General features: G+C 38.7%; 1 protein-coding gene across 2 annotated transcripts in view; it reads right to left on the bottom strand.

The window, feature by feature from the left end:
- Positions 1 to 3,992: 3,992 nt before the first annotated feature.
- Positions 3,993 to 25,927, bottom strand: part of CDH12 (cadherin 12) — a 216,880-nt gene continuing 194,945 nt past the window's right edge. For both annotated transcript variants that reach the window (XM_065399706.1, XM_065399707.1), the window contains 5 exons: positions 22,255 to 22,391; positions 14,809 to 14,930; positions 11,337 to 11,454; positions 7,683 to 7,934; positions 3,993 to 4,492 (listed from right to left, as the gene is read on the bottom strand). In XM_065399706.1, coding sequence (XP_065255778.1) covers positions 3,993 to 4,492; positions 7,683 to 7,934; positions 11,337 to 11,454; positions 14,809 to 14,930; positions 22,255 to 22,391 — 1,129 coding nt within the window. The remainder of the gene's footprint in view (positions 4,493 to 7,682; positions 7,935 to 11,336; positions 11,455 to 14,808; positions 14,931 to 22,254; positions 22,392 to 25,927) is intronic.

Here is a 25,927-nt window from a genome sequence, read left to right as displayed (position 1 = left end):
AATTCTTGCAGTTTGAATTTTTGGCTCTGTTGCAAATCCACATTTTAAGGGCCATGTTTAAGGATCTCAGGTTTACAAAGGAGAATGTTCTTGAGTCTACATTTCAATGCATATTTTAATTCTGATAACGTAGTTAAACCATCTGAACTTTTCTTACTACTAACCTTTTCAGTACAGAGACATTTAAAAATAAATCTTTTTCCCCCCTGTACTATAAAACTCCCACTTCAGACTATGACACAAAAAGGTCTGTAGTCTTATATAGTCATAATTTGAACCCATCATTTTTCTTTTTTTTTAATTCTAACTCAGATCTCCTTACACCTCTATCTTTAAAGGAATTTCTTACATCAGTGCTAGAGAAAAGAATTGCTAACGATAACAGGCTGGCCAGGTGAGCAGCACTCGGATAATCCATCCCAATACACACAAGTGCTGATTGCAAAAAAACAGATGTATGCAGATGGACCCCTGTGCCAGTTTGGAGAAATCCCATTGAAGTCAGTGGGGTTCCTCCACAGCACAGGGATCTTTACATGCACATGACTGTGCAGGATTGGAGCCTTATTTTTTTTTTAAATAAGTACTGAGTGTTTTGGATGTCCAGTTTGTGACCCCTTAAAAGGGCCTGTTTTTGAGAAGTGTCAGACACTCAAAATCATCAGTCATGCTCGAACCTGTAGACCTAGATATCTATCTATGTTCTTTCATGGCCCCCATCATCATGATATCCAACAGCCTCATAGTCATTAAGTATTTACTATCATGACACCACTGAGAAGCAGGAAGGATGGAGAATTGAGGCACAGAGAGATTAAGGGCCTGATCCATCTCCCTTTAAATCCAATGGAAAGACTCCATGGACTTTAATGAGAACTGGATTTGACACTAAGGGCCTGATGTTCAAAGGTAATTAGGTGCCTAAAGATACAAATAGGCAATGCAAAAACGGTCTTCAAAAAGTGTATGTGTGTGGGGGGGTGTCCTATCATAATCTGGGAGCAGCAGCTCAATTAATTATTTTTATGTATTTATTTATTTTGCTGTGTCTGTGACCTATAGTGCCTCCCCACTCCACGTGCGTGTGCACATTTTTTAAGTACTGCAAATAGGCACCTATTACAATCTTCAGAAGGCTTAGGTGCCAAATGCCACTGATTTCAATGGGAGTTCAGCACCAAGGCACTTCTCAAAATACCACTAGCCGCCTAGCTGTATCTTCAGGCATCTAAATACTTTTGTAAATCTGGCTCTAAAAATCAACACAAGGTCCCACAACAAGTCTGTGGTAAAGGCAGGAATTGAATGGAGTGCCCAAACCACACATTAACTACAACCCCATTCTTGTTCCAGATATCCATGTCCAACAGTAACTTCAGCAGGCTGAGCTAAAACTGTTTGATTGATCTTTAAATTAAGTGGCTGAAATAAACATTTTAATTAAGATTGACAATTCAGTTAATATTAATAATTGCATAACAATTCATTTAATTAAAAAAAATCTTGCTGGAAGTTGATTAGCTAGATGATAGGAACATCTCATTTACATTTACAAACCTCTTAAATGTCAAAAATATATGCATTTGATAATCATTTTGTATTTGTTTAGCAAACAAGAACTCTCTTGTTAAATATGTATTGTGTGCAATGACACGACAAGGATCATATTCTCTGCCTACTCACCTTTGGAGTCCAGGCTGCAATATCCAGAGTAAATGCCAGTCTTCTCCAGAGCCCCAATATCCCGTTTCCCAGTATCCAGTGGAATCATAACTTTTAGTGACATTCATGCTCTGTAAAGTCAGACAGTCAGAATCTGCTCTCTACTGTAGGGATTACTGGTGAAATATATGTAAAGAACCCTGAGTAATGTTACCAGGAGCTGAATCTAGCTCTGTGACTTCACTGGGGGAATGTACAGTATGGGATTCCTAATTTAGCATTTTGCTATGGCAGAAGAGGGCTGATGAAATTCCTGTCCACAACAGAGATGAATCATCATATATATAAATCCATTACAATCAACACACCCCACAGACTATGGTGAGAGATTGTGGCATCTGATGAAGTGGGTTTTAGCCCACGAAAGCTTATGCCCAAATAAATGTGTTAGTTTCTAAGGTGCCACAAGGATTTCTCATTGTTTTTGCATCACATATACAACACACAGAAAGGGGTGCCTCCACAAATGTGAATTTTGGCTGGATCAAGCCTCTCTGGCAAATGGTTCACATGAAGTTTTGTTTTACAATTGCACAGTAGTGACCTGATTCTCATTTATGCTACAGTCCCTTTACACCATATAGCTATATGCATCCGAAGAAGTGGGTTGTAGCCCACGAAAGCTTATGCTCTAATAAATTTGTTAGTCTCTAAGGTGCCACAAGTACTCCTGTTATTTAAGCAGATTATGGAGCACTGTAGAAGCCTGGGGGGGGGGGGATGTATATTCACTTTGGGCCGTAAACTGCTGCTTCTAAAAAAAATTACCATACTTTAGATAAGCAGACAATTCAACATTAATATTAATACTGATGTGGCATCATCCAGGCCAATCAGTATCAAAATGATCAATATTTCCACAGATTGATTGTTTTTTGAAAGTGTAAGAAAAAATGCAATAAAAAATCAGATGGAAAAAAAAATATATCAAAAATGTAATACAAGGAAATGCCAGCTGGAGCTTCCAGTTTCATGAACTTTGTTTATGATGTCACAATAAATCTTCAGTGGAATGATGCCTGTGTACCACATGATTGAAATTATATCCACTCCTCTAAGTATACGACTATGTATATAAAACATTTTACATGTATAATTTAATCTGACGCTGAATATTTTCTTGAAGACTACTGTAGGCTTCATTTTCAGAGTGCTCTAAGACATTTGAAACATCTGACACCATAGTGGTACTGATACCAAAGTATGACATATCCTGAATTTTAGGACCAGTTGCGCAGGTTCCAGCAGGAGTTTAACATATATGTCCTGTCTGTCATGTATGTCTACAATATTGACAGAATGACAAACTAATTTCAAAGAAAAGCGATGTGAGGTTCTTTATATATATTTCATTAGTCATACTTACAATGAAAAAAACCAACAGATACTAAAAAATACATTACTCCTCTTAAAACCACCACTGATGTACCAATAACCTGTCTGTACATGATGAGTGGGAGTCAAGGGAAGTTTCCTTCCTATAAAGGAATAGATGTTTTCATAATTTTCTCTTTCATCCTGGAAAAAGTGTAACTGATTAACTTTTTAAATATTCCTTTATGTATGCTAAGATCAAAGTGTGGTGTGTTTTTAATTTTGGGCTTTACATCTTGAAATTGAGTAATAGCATTTTTTATTCAATTTTTCAGTGAAATGCGGACAGAAGAAATGTGATATCTTGGCATACAATTATTATTATTATTCCTTAAAATAAAATAAAAATCCAAAACATTACCCCTTGAGTTGTGGTCACTGGATATATTCCAGAAAGTTATCTTCATTTTTGTTTTAAAAGAACTAGAAGTCAGCATGTTGCTATTGCTTCTTGACATAAAGATAATGTCCTTTATGTCCAGTTTACAGCTCAGTTCTGTAACACTATCATAGCAGAGTCTTTACCACTTTAAATGATAAAAGTTTCAATAGGCACTTTAGTGGAATTAAGAAAAATCTACCACTCTTCCACCGTGATGCCAGAAAGCTAGCTTCCGTCTAAGTTGTCATATCAGTACATTGTAGCTAATAGGCCTGAGCTTGTCTCAGTGTTATTCCCAAGTAACAAAAAACAACAACAAAAAAGTATATCTTACAGGGTTTATCCTCCCTTTGCAGACCAAATCAAAACTGACAGTATGATAAATATAGTAACTTGCTGGAAACAGGTGCTGTCTTTTTATAATCAAAGGAATCGTGTCCTATAAAGCCTGGGTTTTATTTTTAATTTGTTGTTGTTCTAGTTTTCTTATTCTTTCCTTTTGCCCCCCCACCCCTTAAGTGACTTTATCAGTATTATAATTTTCTTCCTCTCCGAACATCTCTGCCAAGACTTTAAAGCGGGGTCCCCAGTCACTCAGGTAATCGTAATCCTGGTCTGCCTCTGTAGTAAGTGAATCTATAGAGCTCAGAGACTCTGCTACAGATCCATTTCCTTCATAGGCATAGGTTGCCAGTGAATCATAAGGGGGTGCAGTGGGATCCGCATCGTTTTCCTGCAGCCTTTGATTAATGAAATCTCTTATGTCTGTGTTGTCTTCCACTGGTGGTCTCTGACGTGGGAAACATAGAGAGTCTGGTTTTATATCCCTGCGTATTTTGTTATCTTCAATCACTTTTGGATTCCTCAGGGCACCGATGTCGAAAGCCTGGGTGTCTTCCTCCCCACCTCCTTCATCATCATAATGGATAACATTGTCTCTGATGTCTTCTTTAGAGGTCATCAGGGTGTCTTTTTTCTTCTGCCTTCGAAGTGCTACGTACAGCACAACAATGACTGGAACAAGGGAAGAATTGTAAATTAAGACAAGTATGGAAATACCTTGGCTGTCTGCTGACACACTAATATATCCTTCTATGATAGATAAGAGCAATCAAAAGGACCTTTTCTTTAGAAGACATGCTCCTGCTGCTTTTTTTTTTTTAAACAGTGCTATAATCAGTAAGGTAATATTTGCAGCTTGACGCACCTAACTCCCATCATTGCTAGCTATGCACCGAATAATGAATAAGCCCCCAGAGGGCTTGCCTTTACTATAGAGCCATGTAGGAATCATATTTTTTTTGTTTTGAGGGTAGTTTCACAATGTGAAAATTTATTCCGTTCCAAAATGGATGGAAGAAAATTGAAAATTGTTAAAATTTCCTGCAAGCTGAAATTGTGTGTGTGTGTGTGGGGGGGGGGATTGTTTGGATTGATCAGAACTTTTCATTCAGATTTTGCCTTTTTTATTTCATATTGTATTTTATAAAACACATTTTAAAATAACTGAAACAAAAATAATTTTGAAACAGAAAACCAATGTTCTGTATCAAAGAGGTCAAAATGTTCCTTATCACTGTTTTTGTTGTTGTTTTTTTTTCCAATTTGGAAATTAATTTTCATTAATGGTGACATATTTTTGCTATATGTTTTGATTATTAACGAACCAGCATATTCTGGTGGAAAAGCGATTCATAATAATATTTGAACATGACCTTGAGGAGTCACACTAATGACATGATGCTGATAGTGACTTTGCAGTCAGGAACAAATCATGTTCAACATGATATCAAAAGGTTGGGCTTAAACCCTGGTCCTAATAATTTACCCAGGAACCAGTGACACAGTACTGAACATGACTTCTCCCTGGCTACACTGACTGCAGGATCATGGCCAATAATATTGTGTTAATTAACATGGCTCTTCAAGGTGGTGTTCTAACTCAGTGTAGTTTTCTAGTGAAAATGAATCTTAAGGGTACAGCAGATTGTTGACTTTTGAAATATCTGATTTTAAAATTTCTGTATCAGGTAGGTTTCTTAAATAACAATTATGGAGGAGGCTTCTAAGTTACAGATACAACAATAAATAGTAGGAAGTGGGTTTGAGATATAGAAGATCACCTTAGGCTATGGGGAGTACTAAAGATTGTCATTGACAAATTAATGTTCCTAGGGCAAGTGTAACATAGCACACTGTTACCACACTGAGTGGAATGCAGAGAACCACTAATAGACCCAAATCCTCTACTCTGTACAAAGCCAAAGTAAATGGCCCTCAGAGTTCTGTGGGAATCAGTGATGGAACTGACCCCTCAGACTCCAGAGTCTCTTAGCAGCTGTTGCTATAGTCCGTGTTACCCAGTTGCTGTGTCACATCATAGAATTATAGACATGTAGGACTGGAGGGGACCTTGATAGGTCATCTAGTACAGTGTTTCTCAATCTTTTTGGGCTCAGGACCCATTTGTAAAAGTTTACGACCTGTCTCAACCCAGTAAATAGTCTGAGGGTGGAGGTCCTGGGATGGTTTCGGTCAGATCCTGTCCCCTGTGGGGGATGGGTCTTGTCAGGCACTCGCTCCTCAGTGGCAGCTCCTGCAGCTCTGTACTGTGAGGTTGGTTGTTGGGCTTGGCTCTCCTCTCTGGGCATTGCAACATCTGGGGTTGAAGCACAGCTCAGGTTTGGCCTGTCCCCCTCACTGGACTAAATTTGTGAGAGTGAAGTTGTTACCTGGCTCATGGGGCTGCAGTGCCACTCACTCACATTTTGCCTACCCATGCTCCCATCATCAGGGGCAGGCCATCCAGCACCATGTGACAGGAACAATTGGAGTTGCCATCTGACCCTTTGAAACATTCTGGCAACCCGATTTTGGGTCCCGACCCCGGGGTTGAGATACCCTGACCTGACCAGTCCCCTGCACTGAGGCAGGACTATTAGTAGTAATAGTGTTATCTAGAACAGTGGTTTTCAACCTGTGGCCCCCCAGATCCTTGGAAGTCCACAGACCATGTCTAAGATTTACAAGAGGGTCCACACTTCCATTTGAAATTTTTTAGGGGTTCACAAATGAAAAATGGTTGTAAATCAGTGATCTAGACCATCCCTGACAGGTTTTTGCCTAACCTGTTCTTAAAAATCTTCAAGGACAGAAATTCCACAATCTCCCTAGGTAATTTGTTCCAGTGCATAACTATCTTATATGCCGGGAGTGAGTGTGTTCAGGTGTGTGTCCTCCACCAGTAGTTGTGTGTAAGGAGCTGGTCTGAAAAGTTTGGATTCAGGGCATTTAACACCTTGAAGTACTATTTTAGGCATAAGCTAACACCTATCAGAATCAGAGTCTACTGGGTAAGTAATAAAGTAGGTTTGATTACACTAATAGTGTACTAGGGCTTTATTCTGGGGAAGGTAGGCAGTAGCATGGGCTGCCAATTACACTGTATAAGTAGGTTTCAGAGTAGCAGCCGTGTTAGTCTGTATCCGCAAAAAGAACAGGAGTACTTGTGACACCTTAGAGACTAACAAATTTATTTGAGCATAAGCTTTCGTGGGCTACATCCGAAGAAGTGGGCTGTAGCCCACGAAAGCTTATGCTCAAATAAATTTGTTAGTCTCTAAGGTGCCACAAGTACTCCTGTTCTTTTTACTGTATAAGTAAGACCTCATGGTAAAGAGCGCTTGTACTCAAACAGCAATGTCATGCTATGGAATCAGTTTCTGTACAAATGTTATATTATTTTGCAATGGTCCAGTCAGCCACAGTCTACATTATAATTATGTCTTCCTGTCTCATTTCTTCATTCTTCTTACTTAATCCCTCATAATAATTGAAGAAAGGCCCTTACCAGGTAGCTGCTAGTGCGGACTTAGTAATTTTAAATATATGGAAATCAGTTCCTCATGAAATGTATTTAATCAACACTGTTTCAGAGCAAAATTTGCATTTCAAACCAAACTGTAAGGTATTTTTTCCCTACTCCATAAGAAATGTGTAGTAGTTAGCAGATTGCATGCTCGGATTCAAATTAATGGTCAGTGCTTTGGGATATTTTTCTACAAAGGTAGAAGCATAAAAGTTCTCTTTGTAAATAGTTGTACATTTTCAGTGGCCTTTGTTAAACAATAAATGGAACTACGGTGACGCAAATTAATTCACAAGTAGAATCAGAGACATACTTTGTTACAGGATGAAAACTAACCTAGAAGTATAACAATACACAGCAATATTGCGATCAAAGCTCCTGTGCTGAGTCCAACTGGTAGGAAGATTGCTTCAACATTGCAGGATAGGATGGTACCATCAGAATCGCATCTACAAACATGGATAGTCATTGTGTTTGTGCTGCTCTGTACAGGATAGCTGCTGTCTTCTATCACAACTGGGAGGAAATACAAGTCTTGCTGCCTACGGCTGTAGCCACTTCTCCTGGTTTCAATTCCAGCTGTGTTGTCTGCAAAACATGACAGTCATCATAGGATTGTTTCTATTGTGCTTCACTTAATATTTAAAAGTTTGTATTTTGTTGAACAGCAGACAAATAATCTGGCTTCCTGAATCAGTGGATTATATATGCTCTGTAAATCCCTTGGTACATTATTACTGAAGTTGTCAAATTCAAATCAGATGCAGCCAAGTTTTTTTTTTTTCAAGGCAACAACTAATCTTTGTTGTTTGTATACATTTATCCTGCTAAGCTTGACAGCTAACATTTCAAAGCAGAAATGAAAAAGAATATATATTTCCTTTTTTTTTTCCTGTTACAGGTATTCCATTAGCAGGGGATTTCAATCTTTCCTTTCCTTTCCTTGCAGTGGAGTTTGGATCAGGTCCCCATTATGAATATGTCTCACTTTAACCCTTTTTGGATTTGACAATGAGGCAGCTGGAGGAAGCACAATACCCCTCGATTTCCCCACCCCACTGAAAACAGACAATTAAAAGAAAATTACAGGAATCAACTGAGCCCTCCATACCATTAGTACATTTGCCACTAATCAGTGCGCAAACTGCACAGAGCTCCCAGGAGCTGAGTTTTGCCACTTCTTCCCAGCAGGAGCTGACTTACCACTGCTTTACATGAATCAAGCAAACTTGAGTAGGAAATCAATGATGTGAAGATTAAAAGAATTAAGTAGAGGCGAAAGGAAAAGCATGATTGGAAAGCAATTTACTGTCAAGTCTGATTAGGGATAGCCTGCAGTGCTCATTCCCCTTTACCATCTCCCCCACCATGTGCATTACTGTCTAGTTCAGATCATTTGCTGCAACATTACAAGAGTTCACTTACTAGATGTTTTTTCCCTTCCCCCTTTGAATCCTGCCACTGAATATAAAGATTAAGAGCCACATCCAGCTCTCAGATACCTATGTTCAACAATCATTAAAGCTGATAGGAGTTAAGTGCAAGTATTTATAGACCAGATTTCTTAAGCACCTAGATACTATTCTGATTAAAGCCGGTTGAACGTTGTCCAACTGAACATCTTTCTGTCAGACAATGGTGTTTCATTGAAATTGAAACTTCCCACAGGAATGTGTCAGTTTTGACAACATTTTGTCATGCTGGGGCAGGGGGGGAGCTTTTTTGATAAGGTCTAAAAGTTCCATTTTTGACCTGAACATTTTGATTTCTTTAGTATCAACATGGCATTCCATTAAGAAAATAATTTTATGTTGTATAGTAATGTCAAAATTGAAACAAAAGATTTCAATAGTCCCAAAACACTCCCCCCCCACTCCCTTCATGGGTAATTTTTGAAGTTTTTTTTTTTTTTTTTTCTAAATCAGAATGAAGACAAAGAATATAAAAATTCTGGAATGTATCACAAAACAGAAACGGTGGTTCCCACACAGATCTAATTCTGATTAGGTGCCTTACGGCTGGTCTACACTTAAAAATGCCACAGCTGCACCACTGCAGTTGCGCTGCTGTAGCTCTTCAGTGTAGAAACGACATACACTGATGGGAGGGATTCTCCTGTCAGTTAGGTAAGCCACCTCCAATAGGTGATAGCTAGGTCAACAGAAGAATTCTTACATTGACCTAGCGCTGTCTACTAGGGGACTTAAGTTGGCTCAACTATGTTGCTCAGAGGGTGTGGATTTTTCACACCCCTGACTAACGTCGTTAAACCAACCATTTTTTTTCATTGTAGAACAGGCCTTGTAAGTACAATAACAGACAGGTAGGATTTGTTCCTAAATGCAAATATCAATAGTTATGGGAAATTAGCATAAAATGGGCCTAAAAAGGTTCTTTGGATGTATGTGTGTGCCTCTGGCACAGTGTTGACTATTCTGGTAACTTGTATTTTATTGTGAGTCCTGCAGTGCTTGGTGTTTTTTCTTTCTTTTATACCCAAACTCCTGGAATCAGGATAATCTCAGCTTTCATTTAAAAATGTTTTAAAACCTCATAGTTGCAGAGAGAAGCTTAAAAACATGAAATCACTTAAAATATTGTTTTTTGTTTCTTTAAATATCTCATGATTTTATGCCATTTGTGATTTTTGGGAGCCTTAACTCATAAGGTTTGAATGGTTGGGGCTGGCAAAACTGCTGCCATTGCAGTTGCTAGGAGTCAGTACACGTCATTAAGAGCAGAATCTGGTAGACTACTTTGGTGTGGTTTCCACTCAGCCTTTGGTCCCACTGATTTCTTCCCCCTGCCTCCACCTACCCCCCCCCCCAAAAGAAGAAAATCAGTGTTATGAGACAAACTCGTTCATGCTTCATTTCCCTTCTGTGCCTTCCTTCTTCATTTCATGGCTGAACTTGAGGTAGAACTGGATGCAGTTGTTTCATGACAAAGTGCTGTTTTCTTGAAACCAAAGCTTCTTGTGGGAATGTAACAGAATGAGAGAGGTTTCTCAAGCCCAGGATGGAATTTCTGGAGAGGGAGAGAGCAAGCCATCCCAGAATAGCCAATAGCCCAGTGGTAAAGGCACTCACCTGGGATGTGAGAGACACAACTCCCTCTGATTCAGGCTATTTGGGGGTGTCTCCCTCTTTTTTTTTTTAATGGGAAAAAATTTAAGGTCTCAGTTTTGTCATGATATACAATGGGAAAAATTCTGACATCTTGAAAAAATTTTCAGGGCAGTAAATAGAGCTGGTAAATAGAATAAATTAACTGAGGTATTCCTCCTACATTCTACTTCACCTCATTCCTTCAAGCCCCTACCTTCCTATTTCTGGGCTTCTCTTACTCTATCATCAGCTTCTTATTTTTCACCTTCTATCATCAGAAAGGGCTCACTGGCTGACTATGTAGGGGAAACAGTGAACGTGATTGTGCAATAAGTGCTATCAAATGCACTATGTAAATGAACTGAAAAAAAGAAGAAAGGTGAAACTCTTTGTGTAAAACTTCACTGTGCATGAGTCATGAATCATAATGCACTTACAAAAATGGGCTATTGCGTGTACATACCGATGCTGTGTAGTTCTCTTTGGCTTTGACAACAAAATACAAACGCTGGTACAGATTAGTTGGCCTTTTTTTTGACTCATGAACAATTAAGGCAATAGATTATGTAAATATAAAACTGTAATGTATTATTTACATACTGTATTATATTTACATATTCAATAATATTAAGATATTCAATTTACAAAATATGTAAATTATTTACACAGATTAACAAATTTTAAGGCCAAAAGGGACCATTAGATCATCTAGTCTGACCTCCTGTATACCACAGATCCTTACATTTCACCCAGTCACCTTATTGAGTTCAGTAACTCATGTTTGGCTAAAGTATATCTTCTGGAAAGGCACCCAGTCTTGAACTGAAGTCATCAAGAGCTGATAATCCATCATTTCCCTTAGTAATATGGGTAAACAACTTACTCCTGTAGTCTTGGACTGTGAAATTTGGTTTGGTGGACGCCTCAGGTGACAGTCTAAAGGAAAACCTTTGTCCAGCAGGGGACAAATCTTTGTCCGCAGCACTGACAGTCTGAATTACCTGAAACCAGATTGAAATTGAATTTGAGGTCAGTTCACTCTTTTAAAAGAAACAGCTTTGCAAGAACCTTAATGTAGTCATCAAATGAAACAACAGAAATGGACATTTAAGCAATAAGACATGACAGAGTCTGTTTCCTGCTGGAATAAAGTGCCATTCTTCTGTGTTGTAAGGTAAGAGGATGAAGGCAGAATGCCACATTCTCTTGCGGAGTGGTGTATCCAAGCAAGTCACACTGTGAGCTGTCTGAATGAGATTATAAAATCATCCCATGAAAATAAAAATGGAAACAAATAAATATTTTGTAACTTGTACCTAAAAAGCATAGTGATAGTCACAGGATAGATATAGATATTCTCTTGCCAAGTAGTAATGTCATACTATATAGTTCACATTAAGAATAACATGATAATTGGGATGAAATAAATGAGACTTTCAAAATAGAGACAGGTTTGAATCAAAACTCCAGATCTGAATGCCTTTCACAAACTCTGTGGAAGTTTGGCTCCCCATAGGCTCTTGCTATAATTGGTTTAGAGGGAATGCCCAAGAGTCTGTCTCAGAAGACCTCTTTTGTACACAAATGGCGGAAGGGAAGCATCAGGGCAAAGAGAGAAGGCCAGAGATGCAATAGTTTGGGAGTATGTGTGGGACTCTGACTTTATCTACACGTACATCTTGCACTGGTTAGAGTAAAATTGTTTTTAAAGCTGATGTAGTAAAACCAATACAAACCCCTTTGTGGATGCTCTTAAGTCACTGTGCACCAGCTTTATTGATTACCAACTTAATACCAAACTTATGTAAAAATGCTTTTCATCAGCAGCTTTCGTAGCTCTTTACAAAGGAGGTTAGTACCATGTCCCCATTTTAAACATAGGGAAAGTGAGGCACAGACAGATGACATGACTTGCCCGAGGTCACAAAGCAGGCCAGTGGAAAGAGATGAGACTAGAACCTAGGTCTCCTAAGTCCCTGGTCCAGTGCTCTATCCACTAAGCCCCATAAAAGCATGGTGTAAACTGATGTCTGTATGCCTTTATAAGAGCTTTCATTGGTTTTAAAAAAGAAAACACTTTAGTTTAGAAAACACTTAATATTGGTACCTGTTCAAGCTTTGCAATGCTCACTTGAGCCAATTTTTTTAAGATTCTCCCATCACTAGTATCAGTGACTAGATAACACACTGATAGAGGCTTTATAAACACCATATATTACATTATACCGGTGAAATAAGAAGGTAAAATACATAAGACAGATTAGTAGACAGAGGTACATGCAGACCATAGATGCCCACTGATTATTACAGCACCTCACTGATACTGGTTGATACACAATGCTCCTTTTGTGGTAAATTTTGAGCTCTCCCAGCCTTCCTCCCAAAATAAAAACAAGTGGGTTGGCACTGACATTGGGATGAAGTACAAAAACTGAAAAACTGCCACCACCTAAATATAGATGTGGGTTAGCTCCCTGGCTTCTCAATGGAACCAACAATTTTTTGTCAGTCAATTTTTATATATTCATGTGTTTTGAAATCACAGACAAAACTGTCACTTAAAAATGAGTATGATGGTTACATAGGCAGGTGTGTTTTGCTTTTTGCTAGTCACTGATTATAGAGCAGGCAAAATCATTCTAATTCCATAGCTGATAACCAATATTCCCTCTAATTTTTTCCACTGATGTGTGAAATTAATTTTGTTATGTGCACCAGTATGGATGTAATGTGCGGATGTGCACCATCAGTAGAAACAAAAAACCTAGATATAATATATATATATTTAAAAAGTTACCATAGGGATAATTACTTCAGCCAGGACAGGTTAGGCATTTTAGAACTCACTACTCAAATAATTAAATTTAAGCATAAAAGAGAAATAAAAATTATGAAATGCGTAGACCAGCCAAAAAAATAAAATAGCACTTTGAAAGAATAAAATTAGAGACTATGTGCGCATTGCAGGAAGTAACAACAAGAAGAAGAATACATGTGTTGGGAGGTGAGTGTGAAAGACTGTGTGTACGTGTGCACGTGAGACACAAAGTGTGAATGTGAGACACAGAGAAAATGTGTGTGTGTGTGAAAGAGAGAGAAAGAGACACACACACACGCACACATCTCTCTCCTCCGTGGCCCCAAGGCTGGGGGAGAGGAGTCTCTCCCCGGCCGCCACAGCCCCAAGACTGGGGCCAGGGGAGAGAGCTGTTTCTCCGGTCCCAGCCACAGCCCCGGGCAGACCTGGCGCCTGGGGTGAGCGTCGTCTCTCCCATCCCTGCTGCAGCCCCAGCTGGAACTGGGGCTGGGGGAGAGAGGCATCTCTCCCTCCCCCTAGTCCAGCATGCCCCAAGCTCCTCCAAACCCCCACCACCTCACCCCAATGCCCCCACCCTCCACATTCTTCATGCAAACCGGTGTGCATGCCTGCGTGGCTGGTGCGTGGCCCTTGATGGCCTAATGTGCGGCCACACAGGCGCGCACTTAAAGGGAACACAGCTGATAACTGAAGTAATCAAACTGTTAAAGCTGCAAGCCCTGTTTCCTTGAGGCAAAATTTTAATACATTACAAAAGATGTTATGGCCTAGGGCTTTGCAGACCTTTGACTGTTCAGCACTTAAACAGGACCACATATCAAAGAATTGTGGACCAAATTCTGATGCTTCAGTCAGTTGAGAAACATCTTACTCTGCGTATTTTACTATTTACTTAAATGGATCACTTGTGGAGTAACGTGCTGTTCAGCTGAGTGAGGGTATCACAATCAGATCCTGAGTGTAATGTGTATATTTCAGACTGCTGATTTTGGGTGAAAATATGTCTGCTTTATTGAGACTTCTTCCCAGGTAAGGAACATATGGATAAAGACACCTGACCAAGTATCATCTAATTGATTCCTTGAGCCCACCCCTGCTGTTTTATCCACCTGTTGTATATAATCTTATGCTTAATCCTAAACTCTTTGGGGTAGGAATTGTCTCTTTTATATGCTTGTACAGTGCCTACAATGGGGCCTTGGCCTCTAGGTGCTACCATAATATAAATAAATAGTCCCAATAACAGAAAATGTGATGGGCAACAATAAGAATTTCAAAAGGCCAATGCTTGTTTTCATTGGGAACACATAGCTAATTTCCAAAAGGATTACAAGCTGATACTATCAAAGCTTTCTAGGGAATTTGGATGCTGAATCTTTGGTGCTCAAATCCCTTAGGCAGCTTTGAAAAATCTCATCCACAATTTTTTATTTTTAAGTGTGTCCCATGAACAATACAGTTTTTATTTTATTTTAAACTGGCTTTTACTTTTATAAAATAATAGTAACATTAAAAGGAAACCAAAATATCAAAATACCTGTCCCGGTTTTGCGTTTTCACATACAGATGTCTCATATGGCACTGAAATTTCTGGAGGAAATTCGTTGACATCTAAGACATTTATTATAACATTGACCTTGCTGGTTAGTAATGGATTACCTATAAAAAATTTTAGACAGAAAGAAAGAAAAATTAGGAAATACTATTTCTGTATGTCCCTCTCAGCAGTGCCCATTATCTTGCATGAAACAGTCATGGGTTCCAGATACACAGCTTTCACACTAGTGCAACTCCTTGACTTCAACGGACTTAGTTTTCATTCTTACCAGTGTGAGATCTGACTCAATTCAAGGGCTTTATTGTTTTGGACCAGATCCTGATTACCTAACTTACACTGAGTAGTATCTTCCTATTCATGGAGTAAGGTAACTACTCAATACAAGTAAGGGTATCTGAAATTGACTCTTCAGATGGAAATTATAGGTGTATACTATTTTAAAACCACTTTAAAATAATTCTACTGCTATCATTTCCCATGATTTAAAACTGTATTCATTTTTTCTAATGATGAAATATAAAAAAACCCATAAACTTAATACTTACAAGCTGTTATACATCTTCAAGATGCTGTATAAATGGTAATTAATTAGGAAAGTAAATAGATATACACATTGTATGGATGGGGAAAATGAGAGAGAAGGGTTCAGTGACTTGCCAAAAAGCCACAGAGTAAGCCAGTGACAGTCAGCTTTGGAACTCAGGTGTCTCTTCTAGATTATAAACCAATGGTTAGTCCACTAAACGATTCTGCAACGATTATCCATTCATTGTACAGGTAACACATACATATGTGCACAAAATGAATATTTAAAAAGAGTATGCATCATGTTAATAGGCGATGACCTTCCAACTCTCCCAAACTGCTGTGTTCTACAGATATTACTGGAAAGTTGTTTATAGATTTATGTGCAAATTCAGTGTTGGTGTAAGCAGGAACAATTCCACTATGCAAAATTCTCTACATTACACAGTGCTAATCCTAGGGACTTAAAAGCAATTGTGTTAGAAAATCAAAGGATAATTTTGTCCCTCAGGATTGAAAATATGCAGGCTTCGATGCAGTTACAATTAGCCATAAAAAAAATGGTGTATGTGCTATGAGTCATGCCTGGCAGAGACACAACAACATAGGATAAAAAATATAAGAACTCTCTTAAACCTTCACCCATTTTTAGAACCAAATTTACACAGAACCTTTCAGAAGTGCTGAATTATTTGGATTACTTGTGTATTTAATATTTTTTGCACAAGCCACTGCAAGCCTGGGATCTATGGCCAGCACAGCCAACAGCGGGGATGGAGGATATAATAATTTGCTTTGTGTATAGGCTAGCAATTTACAATTCCCCACCTCCAGACCAACATACAAGCATGGTGAGAGTTATACCTCTGAGAGGCACAACTTCTTTCCTGTCCAGTGGCACAGCTGTATGCTACCTCTTACAAAGCCACAATCTAGACTTGAATGATTTCCAAACCAAATTCATTCCATTGCAAGTAAAAAGTTGTTGTTATAAATATACAAGTAAAGTACTGCTGCTAGCCCTGCAATCTCAATTTAGGATCTAAAAAACAACAACAACAACAACAACAACAAAAGAATATAAGCTGTGTTATTTCTTCTTGTGAATCAACACTAGTACAAGTGCAAGTCAAATTCTGTTCCTTTGCAACCCCATTTCTTTCAAATTCATCATCAGCTACACGTGTGCAACCTCGCTGAAGCCAAATGTATATAACAGAGGACAGAATTTGGCCCCGCAGTTGAGAATTAAGTGACAATTCTGTTGATAGACAATCTAAAATAAATTCTACCCTACTCTCTCAAGGTTAAATTGCCTCTGTAGTGCTAAAAAAATAAAAATGTAGCAAAAGTTTATTTTAGTCACTAAAGAAAGCAACAGTGATTCTGAATACACAGAGATCAGATGGGTCAAGTAAGAAGGTGTTGTTTTCACAGCTTCTCTTTCAACAGCACCTCATTTTAAAAATCTTGCCCATACAGTGGTGCTCTCTGGAAGGAAAATTGTATATTCATACAGAATAACTCGGTCATACATGAGACTTTGAGTCTATTGTAAGTTCATTTTAGGGGAAGCAATGAAGATCATTCTGGATTGTATTAGCAGGAGTGTTGTAAGCAAGACACGAGAAGTAATTCTTCTGCTCTACTCCATGCTGATTAGGCCTCAACTGGAGTATTGTGTCCAGTTCTGGGAGCCAAATTTCAGGAAGGATGTGCATAAATTGGAGAGAGTCCAGAGAAGAACGACAAAAATGATTAAAGGTCTAGAAAACATGACCTATGAGGGAAGATTGAAAAAATTGGGTTTCTTTAGTCTGGAAAAGAGAAGACTGGGGAGTTACATAACAACAGTTTTCAATTATGTAAAAGGTTGTTACAAGGAGGAGGAAGAAAAAATGTTTTTCTTAACCTCTGAGGATAGGACAAGAAGCAATGGTCTAAATTGCAGCAAGGGAGGTTTAGGTTGGACATTAGGAATAAGTTCCTGTCCGGGTGCTTAAGCACTGGAATAAATTGCCTAGGGAGGTTGTGGAATCTCCATCATTGGAGATTTTTAAGAGCAGGTTAGACAAATGCCTGTCAGGAATGATCTAGATCAGTGGTTCCCAACCTTTCCGTGTGGTGGGGGCCGGACGACTAGCCGCCGAGGAGCATGGCTGCCGGACAAGCAGCCGCCGAAATGCCGCCGAGAAGCAGCAATGCCAAGAAGCATCGCCACCAAAATGCCGCCGAGAAGTAGCGTCACCAAAAGGCGTCGCCACCGAAATGCCGCCGAAAATCAGAGGCATTTTGGCGGCGACGCTTCATGACATTGCCGCTTCTTAGCGGCATTTCGGCAGCTGCTTGTCCGGCGGCCAGTAGGTGGGCGCACATAGATGCCCCGGCGGGCGCCATGGCACCCACGGGCACCACATTGGGGACCCCGATCTAGATAATACCTAGTCCTGCCATGAGTGCAGGGGACTGGACAAGATGACCTCTCAAGGATACTTCCAGTCCTATGATTCTATGAGAGATAGCTGCAGAAGAAGTTCTGAACCTAAGTTGTAGACGAATAAGACAATATGAGGGCACAGTCATCACTGTCAGTTCCTTTTTATCATTAAAAATATATTAAAATATTTTTCTAATAATGCATTAGTTGTGAATGATGTATGTTCTTTCAAGTGTCTTGTAAATGGAAGCAGCTGACTAGTTAAACTGTTTAAAATCTTGGTAATTCCTATTAAAGTAGTAATCTCTCTATATATCATATTGATTTGAATTTTCTTTTGGAAGTGTTTCATATGAAAGATTATTTTCATTTTGTTTTCAGCTTCTGTAGCACAGTGTAGAAATTAATGGGGGTAAATTTTAAAAAAAAGAAAAGTTAAGAAGGAATTCAAGTGACTTCCATAAAAATCAATGGGAGTGGTTTGGTTGTGGTTTTTTATTAATTCCTGTTCACCACTTTGAAAATATACTCGTTTTAGCCTGTCACTGATAATCATGAAAGATAATAGAAGGGGGCAGATTCCTCTATCCTTACTCATGTTTGCTAATACCTTACAAGAGTGCTGCCTGAGTCTAGCTATAATCATAAGAATAATAGTCGGGCTACCAGACTTTGTTACTATAAATAATAATAAATAATAATAATAATAATAATTAATAATAAATAGAATTTTCTCTTGCTCTGGTCCTTCAATATAGTTCCTTTTAAAAATTATAACCTGAGGTGCTCTGGTGCTAATAATAGCATTATATGAGCCATAGCCAGCATTATCAGCTTGTAAGGAAAGTCTGCATTATTCATCCATATCTGCATTCAGGTTTATATATTGCCTGCCACTATCTTTAGCAATTTGAGTTGCATTGTACTTGTGCTATTACTGGAAAGTAACTTGATCTCTTGAGGCCTACACAATCACTCCTAGTCAAGAGTAGTTGCTGTGGAAGAAAGGTAAGATAAGCATTGTCATTGATTTTAAATACAGCCCCTCTTGAAGCTACAGATGCGCAATGGAAAACAATAAGGACTGTGTCCCAGGGATAAGACAGGCATAGCTGAATCACAGAAACTTGTTCATGACCTTGATATTATTTTCCATGCAAAGTGGCTTTGTGGCCCAGTTTCATTTGTACTTCTCTTTGGGCTGCTGGGGGCCAAGATGATGGGCAGTATTTAAGTGATAAACACAAGAAGCAGACCACATAGTCAGTTGCAAAAGGGCCTTAGGAGCCAGCCAGATGTGGGATTTTCTCTAAATTGAGGGGAACAATCTTAATATTTTGTTTTTGTTCATTTCACAAATGTAGATTTTTGTATGAGAGGAGAAAACTTTAGACAGCAGAGAAAAGTGTTAACTTTTGTGATCCATTGTGCCTATGCTGATTTGGGCACCTAAATACAAGTGATCTGACATTTTCTGAAGACCTGAGCACAATCAAATCCCAATGAAGTCAGTAGGAACTGCAGGTGCTTGGACAATGGTGGTACAACCCTCTGGATCTTGTCTATAATATAATCTTGTCTATAATATAATACATCAAATTCCTAATGAAGACAAGAGAAGGATGGTTTGTGCGTAAGTCACTGGGTGGGGAGCTGGGGCATCTGAGTTCACTTCCTGGCTACAGAACTCTTGTGTGATCTTGGGCAATTTGCTTCACCTGTTCCTTAGACCATTATCTGTAAAATAAAACATGTGGAGAATTGGGGCCCTAGAGATTGCTTTTGGAAATTTGGGCCCTTAGCTATTAAATTCATACCTTGCGTACTTGAATTGTATGTATATCACTCCATAAATACACACATGGTTAGGCTTTTTTTTTTTTTTAATAGGCTAGAACTGAGGGCTATATACAATTACTTGAATGGATGATACTGTTAACCAAATCATTCTCCCTCATCCTGGGAGAATTAAAATTAAAATGTCAATTTTTGTATGTCCTAATTTTCAAAAGTTATATAAATTTTGTTTTGCTGGGGTGGCTTGGAATGAGGAACATATGAGATTATTTCATCAAAATTGTAAAAGGCAATTGAAAAAAAGATAAGTGAACATCTTTTGCTCACAGCTACGATAACAATTCAAAAGGAATATAAAACCTCATGCTTCAGGACATAGGATAACCTCCAATTGACAGGGTTACGAAGAAACTTTCTTGATGGGCTGGTTATTCTATAATTGTCCATTATGAGGTATTTTTCACCTTCCTTTGAAGCAGCTGGTAATGGCTACTTTCAGAGACAGGACACTGGGCTAAATGGACCATTAATCTGATCAGGTGTAGCCATTCCACAGTTCCTACATCAGTATTGAGTAATTGCCATAATGTTCAGTTTTAAAGCAGGAACTCGTCTAAATAATTAAATTAGCTTTCTCTGTCTTTTTCCAATGGTCCCCTCAGTCCTTCTCCCTGACAAAGGCAGTGCATATGATAAAATATTTAAAATGTTTCCATGGCAGGGAAATTCAGAAACTTGCCCTTTTCCCCTCCTCTACTTAGCATTTCTGAAATCCCAGCATTTCCCTCTGTTACCTCTGAGTCAGACAGACCTATATGAAGCTTTGACAGGTAATATTTCTTCATTCTCCAAAGTATTACCAATTATAGGTGTACTGTATGTATAACATTTATTTTTAATGACATGAATAACATTTGATGCACAAATATTAAGGTATATGGGGATATGAATTTCAAATGTATGAGAGATATAGGTTTACTAGGTTGGCTAATGGTTAGAATTGGGAATTTCATAATGTGGGCTACATGCAACAACTCTTAACATAAGCACATATTACTATAACTTTATTTCCCTTTATATGCCATGTTGAAGTGAACCTGGGTTTTTTTACCTGTTTTTTTAATTACTCTGGAGTCTGGGAGAATAATAGATTCACAATGAGTTCGCTAGAACAAATGCCTTATTTCAGAACAAGTTCGCAAATCAAAAATGCTCATTACTTACCAATAAATCTAAATATTTAAGCTTTGCTTAAGCACAGCCTATTAAGAGATCTCCATGCTGCAACACCATTTCTGCATGCCTTTCAAATTTTCTGAAATCAGATTACAATTCTGCTGGCCTATTTTTTTTTCTAATTCACTCAAGAAAATGTACTTCCCCCATACAAAGGTAAGGTCAGAAGTCACAGATTTAGGGTATATACATAATGAGATGACTCCTTCAGTTTAAGTGCATAGGCACTTTATTTTATTTCCTGTTCTATCTTCAGCCTTTAGAGATATTCCTCCGGCTCAGTTTGGGATAACTACAACTGATTTTTTTTTTTCAGCTGGAGTAAGTTTTAATAATATATATATATAAAGTCCTACCTTCTACGTTATTAGTATGTATTGTTTATTGGGTAATCATTGCTGAATAATGCATAAGGGAAAACATGGTCCCTGCCTCTGTAACATACATTCTAAAATGGATAATCAATACAGTACTGTTGTAAAGTGCACCAGGGGTCCAGATCCACAGCCTATTGAAGTCAATGGAAAGACTTCTGTGGATCAGATGCCAGATGATCGAACAACAGGTTTTTTTCCCAAAGGATGAAACAAACCTAGGAGAATTAACTTTGACAGGGAAAGAGGTGTGCTATACAGAAGGATGTGAATGAAGAGGGGGATGCTTGCTTGATGCCCCATGAGAAGGAGGGAATTCCCAACATAGGGGGGCAGATTAAAAGAAGGCACAGAGAAGAGCATGGGAGAAGACAACCAGGGGAGTGATTAGGCGGGGGGCTTGGGCAGATTGAGAGGAGAGATGGATCAGGCCGGTGAATTCACACAGAGCCTTCCATTACTGGTATCACCTCAACCTTAACTCCATTCTAATATAGTTTTTGTCTGGGAATTAAAATAACCATTATACTCTTCCCCACACAAAGAGGAAAGGTATGCTTTCTCCTTGATTGTCCTCAACTTGATCTTGTTAAGTAAACAACAAAACAAAGAACAAAAGAAAGGTCTCCATGTGAGAGCACCAACTCTCTCTCTCCTCTGTAACACCCACAGAGGCAGCAAGGAGGTACTATTTTCCATTTAAAAGTTCAGTACACATACGAGACACAAACCACAGTAGTTACACCACAGTTATCAATTGTTTAATCACAATAGTCTCAGTAAAATGCATGTTCTAATATCATCCTTTAACCCCAACCTCTTTCTGATAAAATTTCTATTGACTTCAGTGGGAACAGTGCTTGCATAAGGAGTACAGGATCAAACCTGACTATATGTGAGTATTTGAATATGATACTTAGCCTTACCAAACTGATACATGTTATGCATCCTTAAATCATTTCATACTAATAAACATTTTAGAGGAGGCTCACTTCTGAACATTGTATTCTGAGAGACACCACTTTAGCATCTTAATTCAATTCATGCCATACTTACTAACTTTACTTGCAATTATAGAGAAATTGTACTGTGCGGTGCTTTCTCTGTCCAGTAATTCATTAGTTGCAATGGTTCCTTCAGATCCATCTATTGTAAAGTAGCTGTCTGAATCACTCTTCCGATCTATGAAGTACCTGCATATGAAAAAAGTAGATGCAAATGTGCAATGATTATGCATTTATCATACTGGCAGCCAGGCTAGCTTGACGTGTTTTGTTCCCCCCCCCCCTTTGTAAACAATGATTTCTTTATTTCAAAGTAAAGGGGAAATGGGAAAGAATGAAAGATTTAGTACTACTAAAGTTCCTATTATTTTAAGCCCTTGATACCTACAAACTCATCACATGCTACCCAGCTTCAATGATCTCCGATCACTACCACAAATCACTGCTGAAAGTACCAGAGAGACTTGTAGGGGGAAAGGAAGAAGGGATGTGAAACAGCATCAAAGGGCTGGATTCTCTAATCAGATATGGGTGCTTTTCACCATCAGGAGGCACTAAAATGCCGGAAACTGGCAGCAACTGGCCTGGAGTGAATCCCCCTGTTGGAGATGAACTCCTTGAAGGCATGAGTGTACTGACTTCATACTGGGTGCCTATCAGTCCTCTCGTTCTTGGCTTAGGTGGCATATCAGGGGCAGGAGGGGTCATGTTGGGGGGAGACAGGGGTGGGAAGTGGGTGTGTTATAACTCCACTGCACTACATCTATCCTCCACTGGTGTAGAGCCCATCGAGGACCCTGTATCAATATATCAAATTAGAGCAGCCCATAAGCATCCCTGACTTTTGTCAGGTCTGTGGGAATCAGGGAGCTGTAACTGTCTTCCTGTCACTTCCTTTGAGCCCTTCTGTGCCAAGCGAAGCTCTGGCACAGCAGAGAATCAAGCTCCGTGTGTTTTTGTTCTAGGAAGGACTTAATAGAAGAAGTAGATGTGCTTGTCTGTGAACTGCTCTGTTTACAATCTGATAATTTGTTCCAAAACCATTCCCCTTGAATTCAAATTAATTTCTAGTGTAATTTCTCATCTGATGGTACTGTTTGCAATCATAAGAGAATAATATTTTTTCCAATGCAGTGCCCTGAGCTACTAATTCCTTTTTCTTTTTCATTATTAGGTAACAACAGCTGCACATCTAGCTGCCATTGCTTGAATAGTAGGCAGGGTGGAATGGACACAGTCATTTGCGAAAAGTAGACAATAAGGATAAAACTGATCGTAACTGTAGGTGAATTTAATAGAATGTAAATATCGGAGGACTGTGGACTTCACACATCTTGTGATTTTATGCTCCCTCCACTCTCTTGTGAACCAGTGAGAGTAAATGTAAAGTAGTATCCCATTTGCTATCACTCTCACTCATTACCTGTGATTTATAGGAAGAAAATATATGTACTGTAAAGGCAAGCAGTAGAATACCAGACTTTTCCTCACTGCTGAATGAAGTGATGAGTAAAAGCGGTGCTTGACATATCCTAGTGTAAACCAACGTCAACTAAAACTCAAGAACTTCAATTGGAGAAGAGTTAAATTAAAGTTCATGACTGAGATGAAGTATTCCTTGGGAGATGTTTGCTTTCATTACAAATGTACATGCCCTCCAAGAAAATCCTATATATACGTGAAATATATTATTGATTAGCAGCCAGCTTTGCCAGTCCACATCTTAATTTTAAAATCCTTGTAAATGATTAGTTAAAGGCATGGTGTATAGTTGTATACAACTGAATTGCAATGGTCTGATGTAGGTGACCAACATTAGACAACCATTTTTGAAAATGTGGGTGTCAGTGTTCAAAGTAAGTTGTTACATACAATTTATCAAAAAGAAACATTGATATAGGTAATGTGCTGTTTATAGTGTTGTTGGTCCCAGGATATGAGAGACAAAAGGCGGGTGAGATAATATTTTTTATTGGACTAACCTATGTTGGTGAAAGAGACAATCTTTCAAGCTTCATAGTGACTTTAAGAAGAGCTCTCTTGAGTTTCAACACTTATTTCACTCACAAACAGAACTTGGTCTAGTAAAAGGTCACCCACCTTGTCTTTCTCATAGGTAAAATATGGCAGTATGCTTTCAGAAGTTTCTTGTTTAATAAAGTGTGTCTGCTACATGTTTTAATTAGTGATCAATGCTGAAATATACTGGAGACGATCATGAGAAGGCAGCTTCATTTATCTTCCCCTCTTTGATGCCTATGCCAGTTATGTTTGCTTAAATATCTTTGCATGAATCAGAGAAGATGACTCAGGATCTGACTCATAGCCCTTTGAAATCAGTGGGAGTTTTCTATTGACTTCAGGTCCTTGGACCTAGGAGGCTACAGTTTAAGGTACCAATCCTACAAATACTTATGCATGTGATTAATTTTAAGAAAGTGAATTGTTCTGCTGAAGTCAATAGGATCAATCTTATGTTTATAGTTAAGCACATGCATAAATGTTTGCAGGCCTTGGGACTCCAGCCTGCAAACCCTAATGCATGTCATTAACTTGATGAATATGAGTCCAATAACACTACTCATGTGCATATGTGTTTACAGGATCCAGGATTAACCATTTAATTCCCACACAGTGGACCTAACACTGCTCCCTCAGAGTCCATGACAAAACTCCTACTGACTTCACTGGGATTAAGAACAATTTGGGATGAGAACAATTGACCATCCTTACAAAAATTGGCCATACTTATGAAAACAGCATGGGCTATTTATGCTAGTAGTGCTGGCAATGGTCTGAAAAAGGGGTGGAATCACCATCATCAAATTAATTGAACAATTGTGTCCAGTGGTTGCAGCATTTAATCACTTTCTCTATTGCTGTTACTTTACTAATAGCATATTGAACCATACTTCTAAGGAAGAAAAATATTCCAATACCTTTTTTCACACAACACACAGTTAACCTGTAGAACTCCCTGCCAGAAGATGTTGTGAAGGCCAAGACTATAACAGGATTAAAAAAGAACTAGATAAGTTCATGGAGGATAGCTCCATCAATGGCTATTAGCCAGAATGGGCAGGGATGGTGTCCCTAGTTTCTGTTTGCCAGAAGCTGGGAATGGGCGACAGGGGATGGATCACTTGATGATTACCTTTTCTGTTCATTCCCTCTAGAGCACCTGGCATTGGCCACTGTCAGACGACAGGATACTGGGCTAGATGGACCTTTGGTCTGACCCAGTATGTCCGTTCTTATTTTCTAATAAACACCATTCAGGTTAGGGAAATAATACAGAGGGACCTAAAGAGCCTGGAAGAAAATAAAATGAGATTGATTTTTTTAAAGATGCCAATTAAGGACACTGTATAATTATACACGTAATTCCCAGGGGGAACGAACCTGGGAAGCAACAATGAGGACAGGTGGTGGTGGACTGGAAGAAAGCAAATTAGTCTTGAGTTTGAGATATGGCTGCACAAAAGTCTGCAAAAGGCATTATGTAATGTAGCAGGGAGATAATAGACCCTGTTTCTGGTAAATGATACCAAGAAAACTGAATTTTGTCTTGGGCACCACATGACAAATAAGATATCAGCAAATGGGAGGGAGTTCAGAGAACAGTATTTGAAATAATTCTGGGTTTTGAAACAGTTAATTTTGAGGAAACATTAAAAGAGCTAAAATATGTTTACCTTGTATAAGAGATGACAAGAGAGACATGA

The sequence above is a fragment of the Emys orbicularis genome, chromosome 2 (genome assembly GCF_028017835.1).
Source record: "Emys orbicularis isolate rEmyOrb1 chromosome 2, rEmyOrb1.hap1, whole genome shotgun sequence".
Taxonomy (NCBI): domain Eukaryota; kingdom Metazoa; phylum Chordata; order Testudines; family Emydidae; genus Emys; species Emys orbicularis.
Note: the sequence above shows the minus strand (reverse complement) of the source record. Positions and strands in the feature narration are given on the sequence as shown.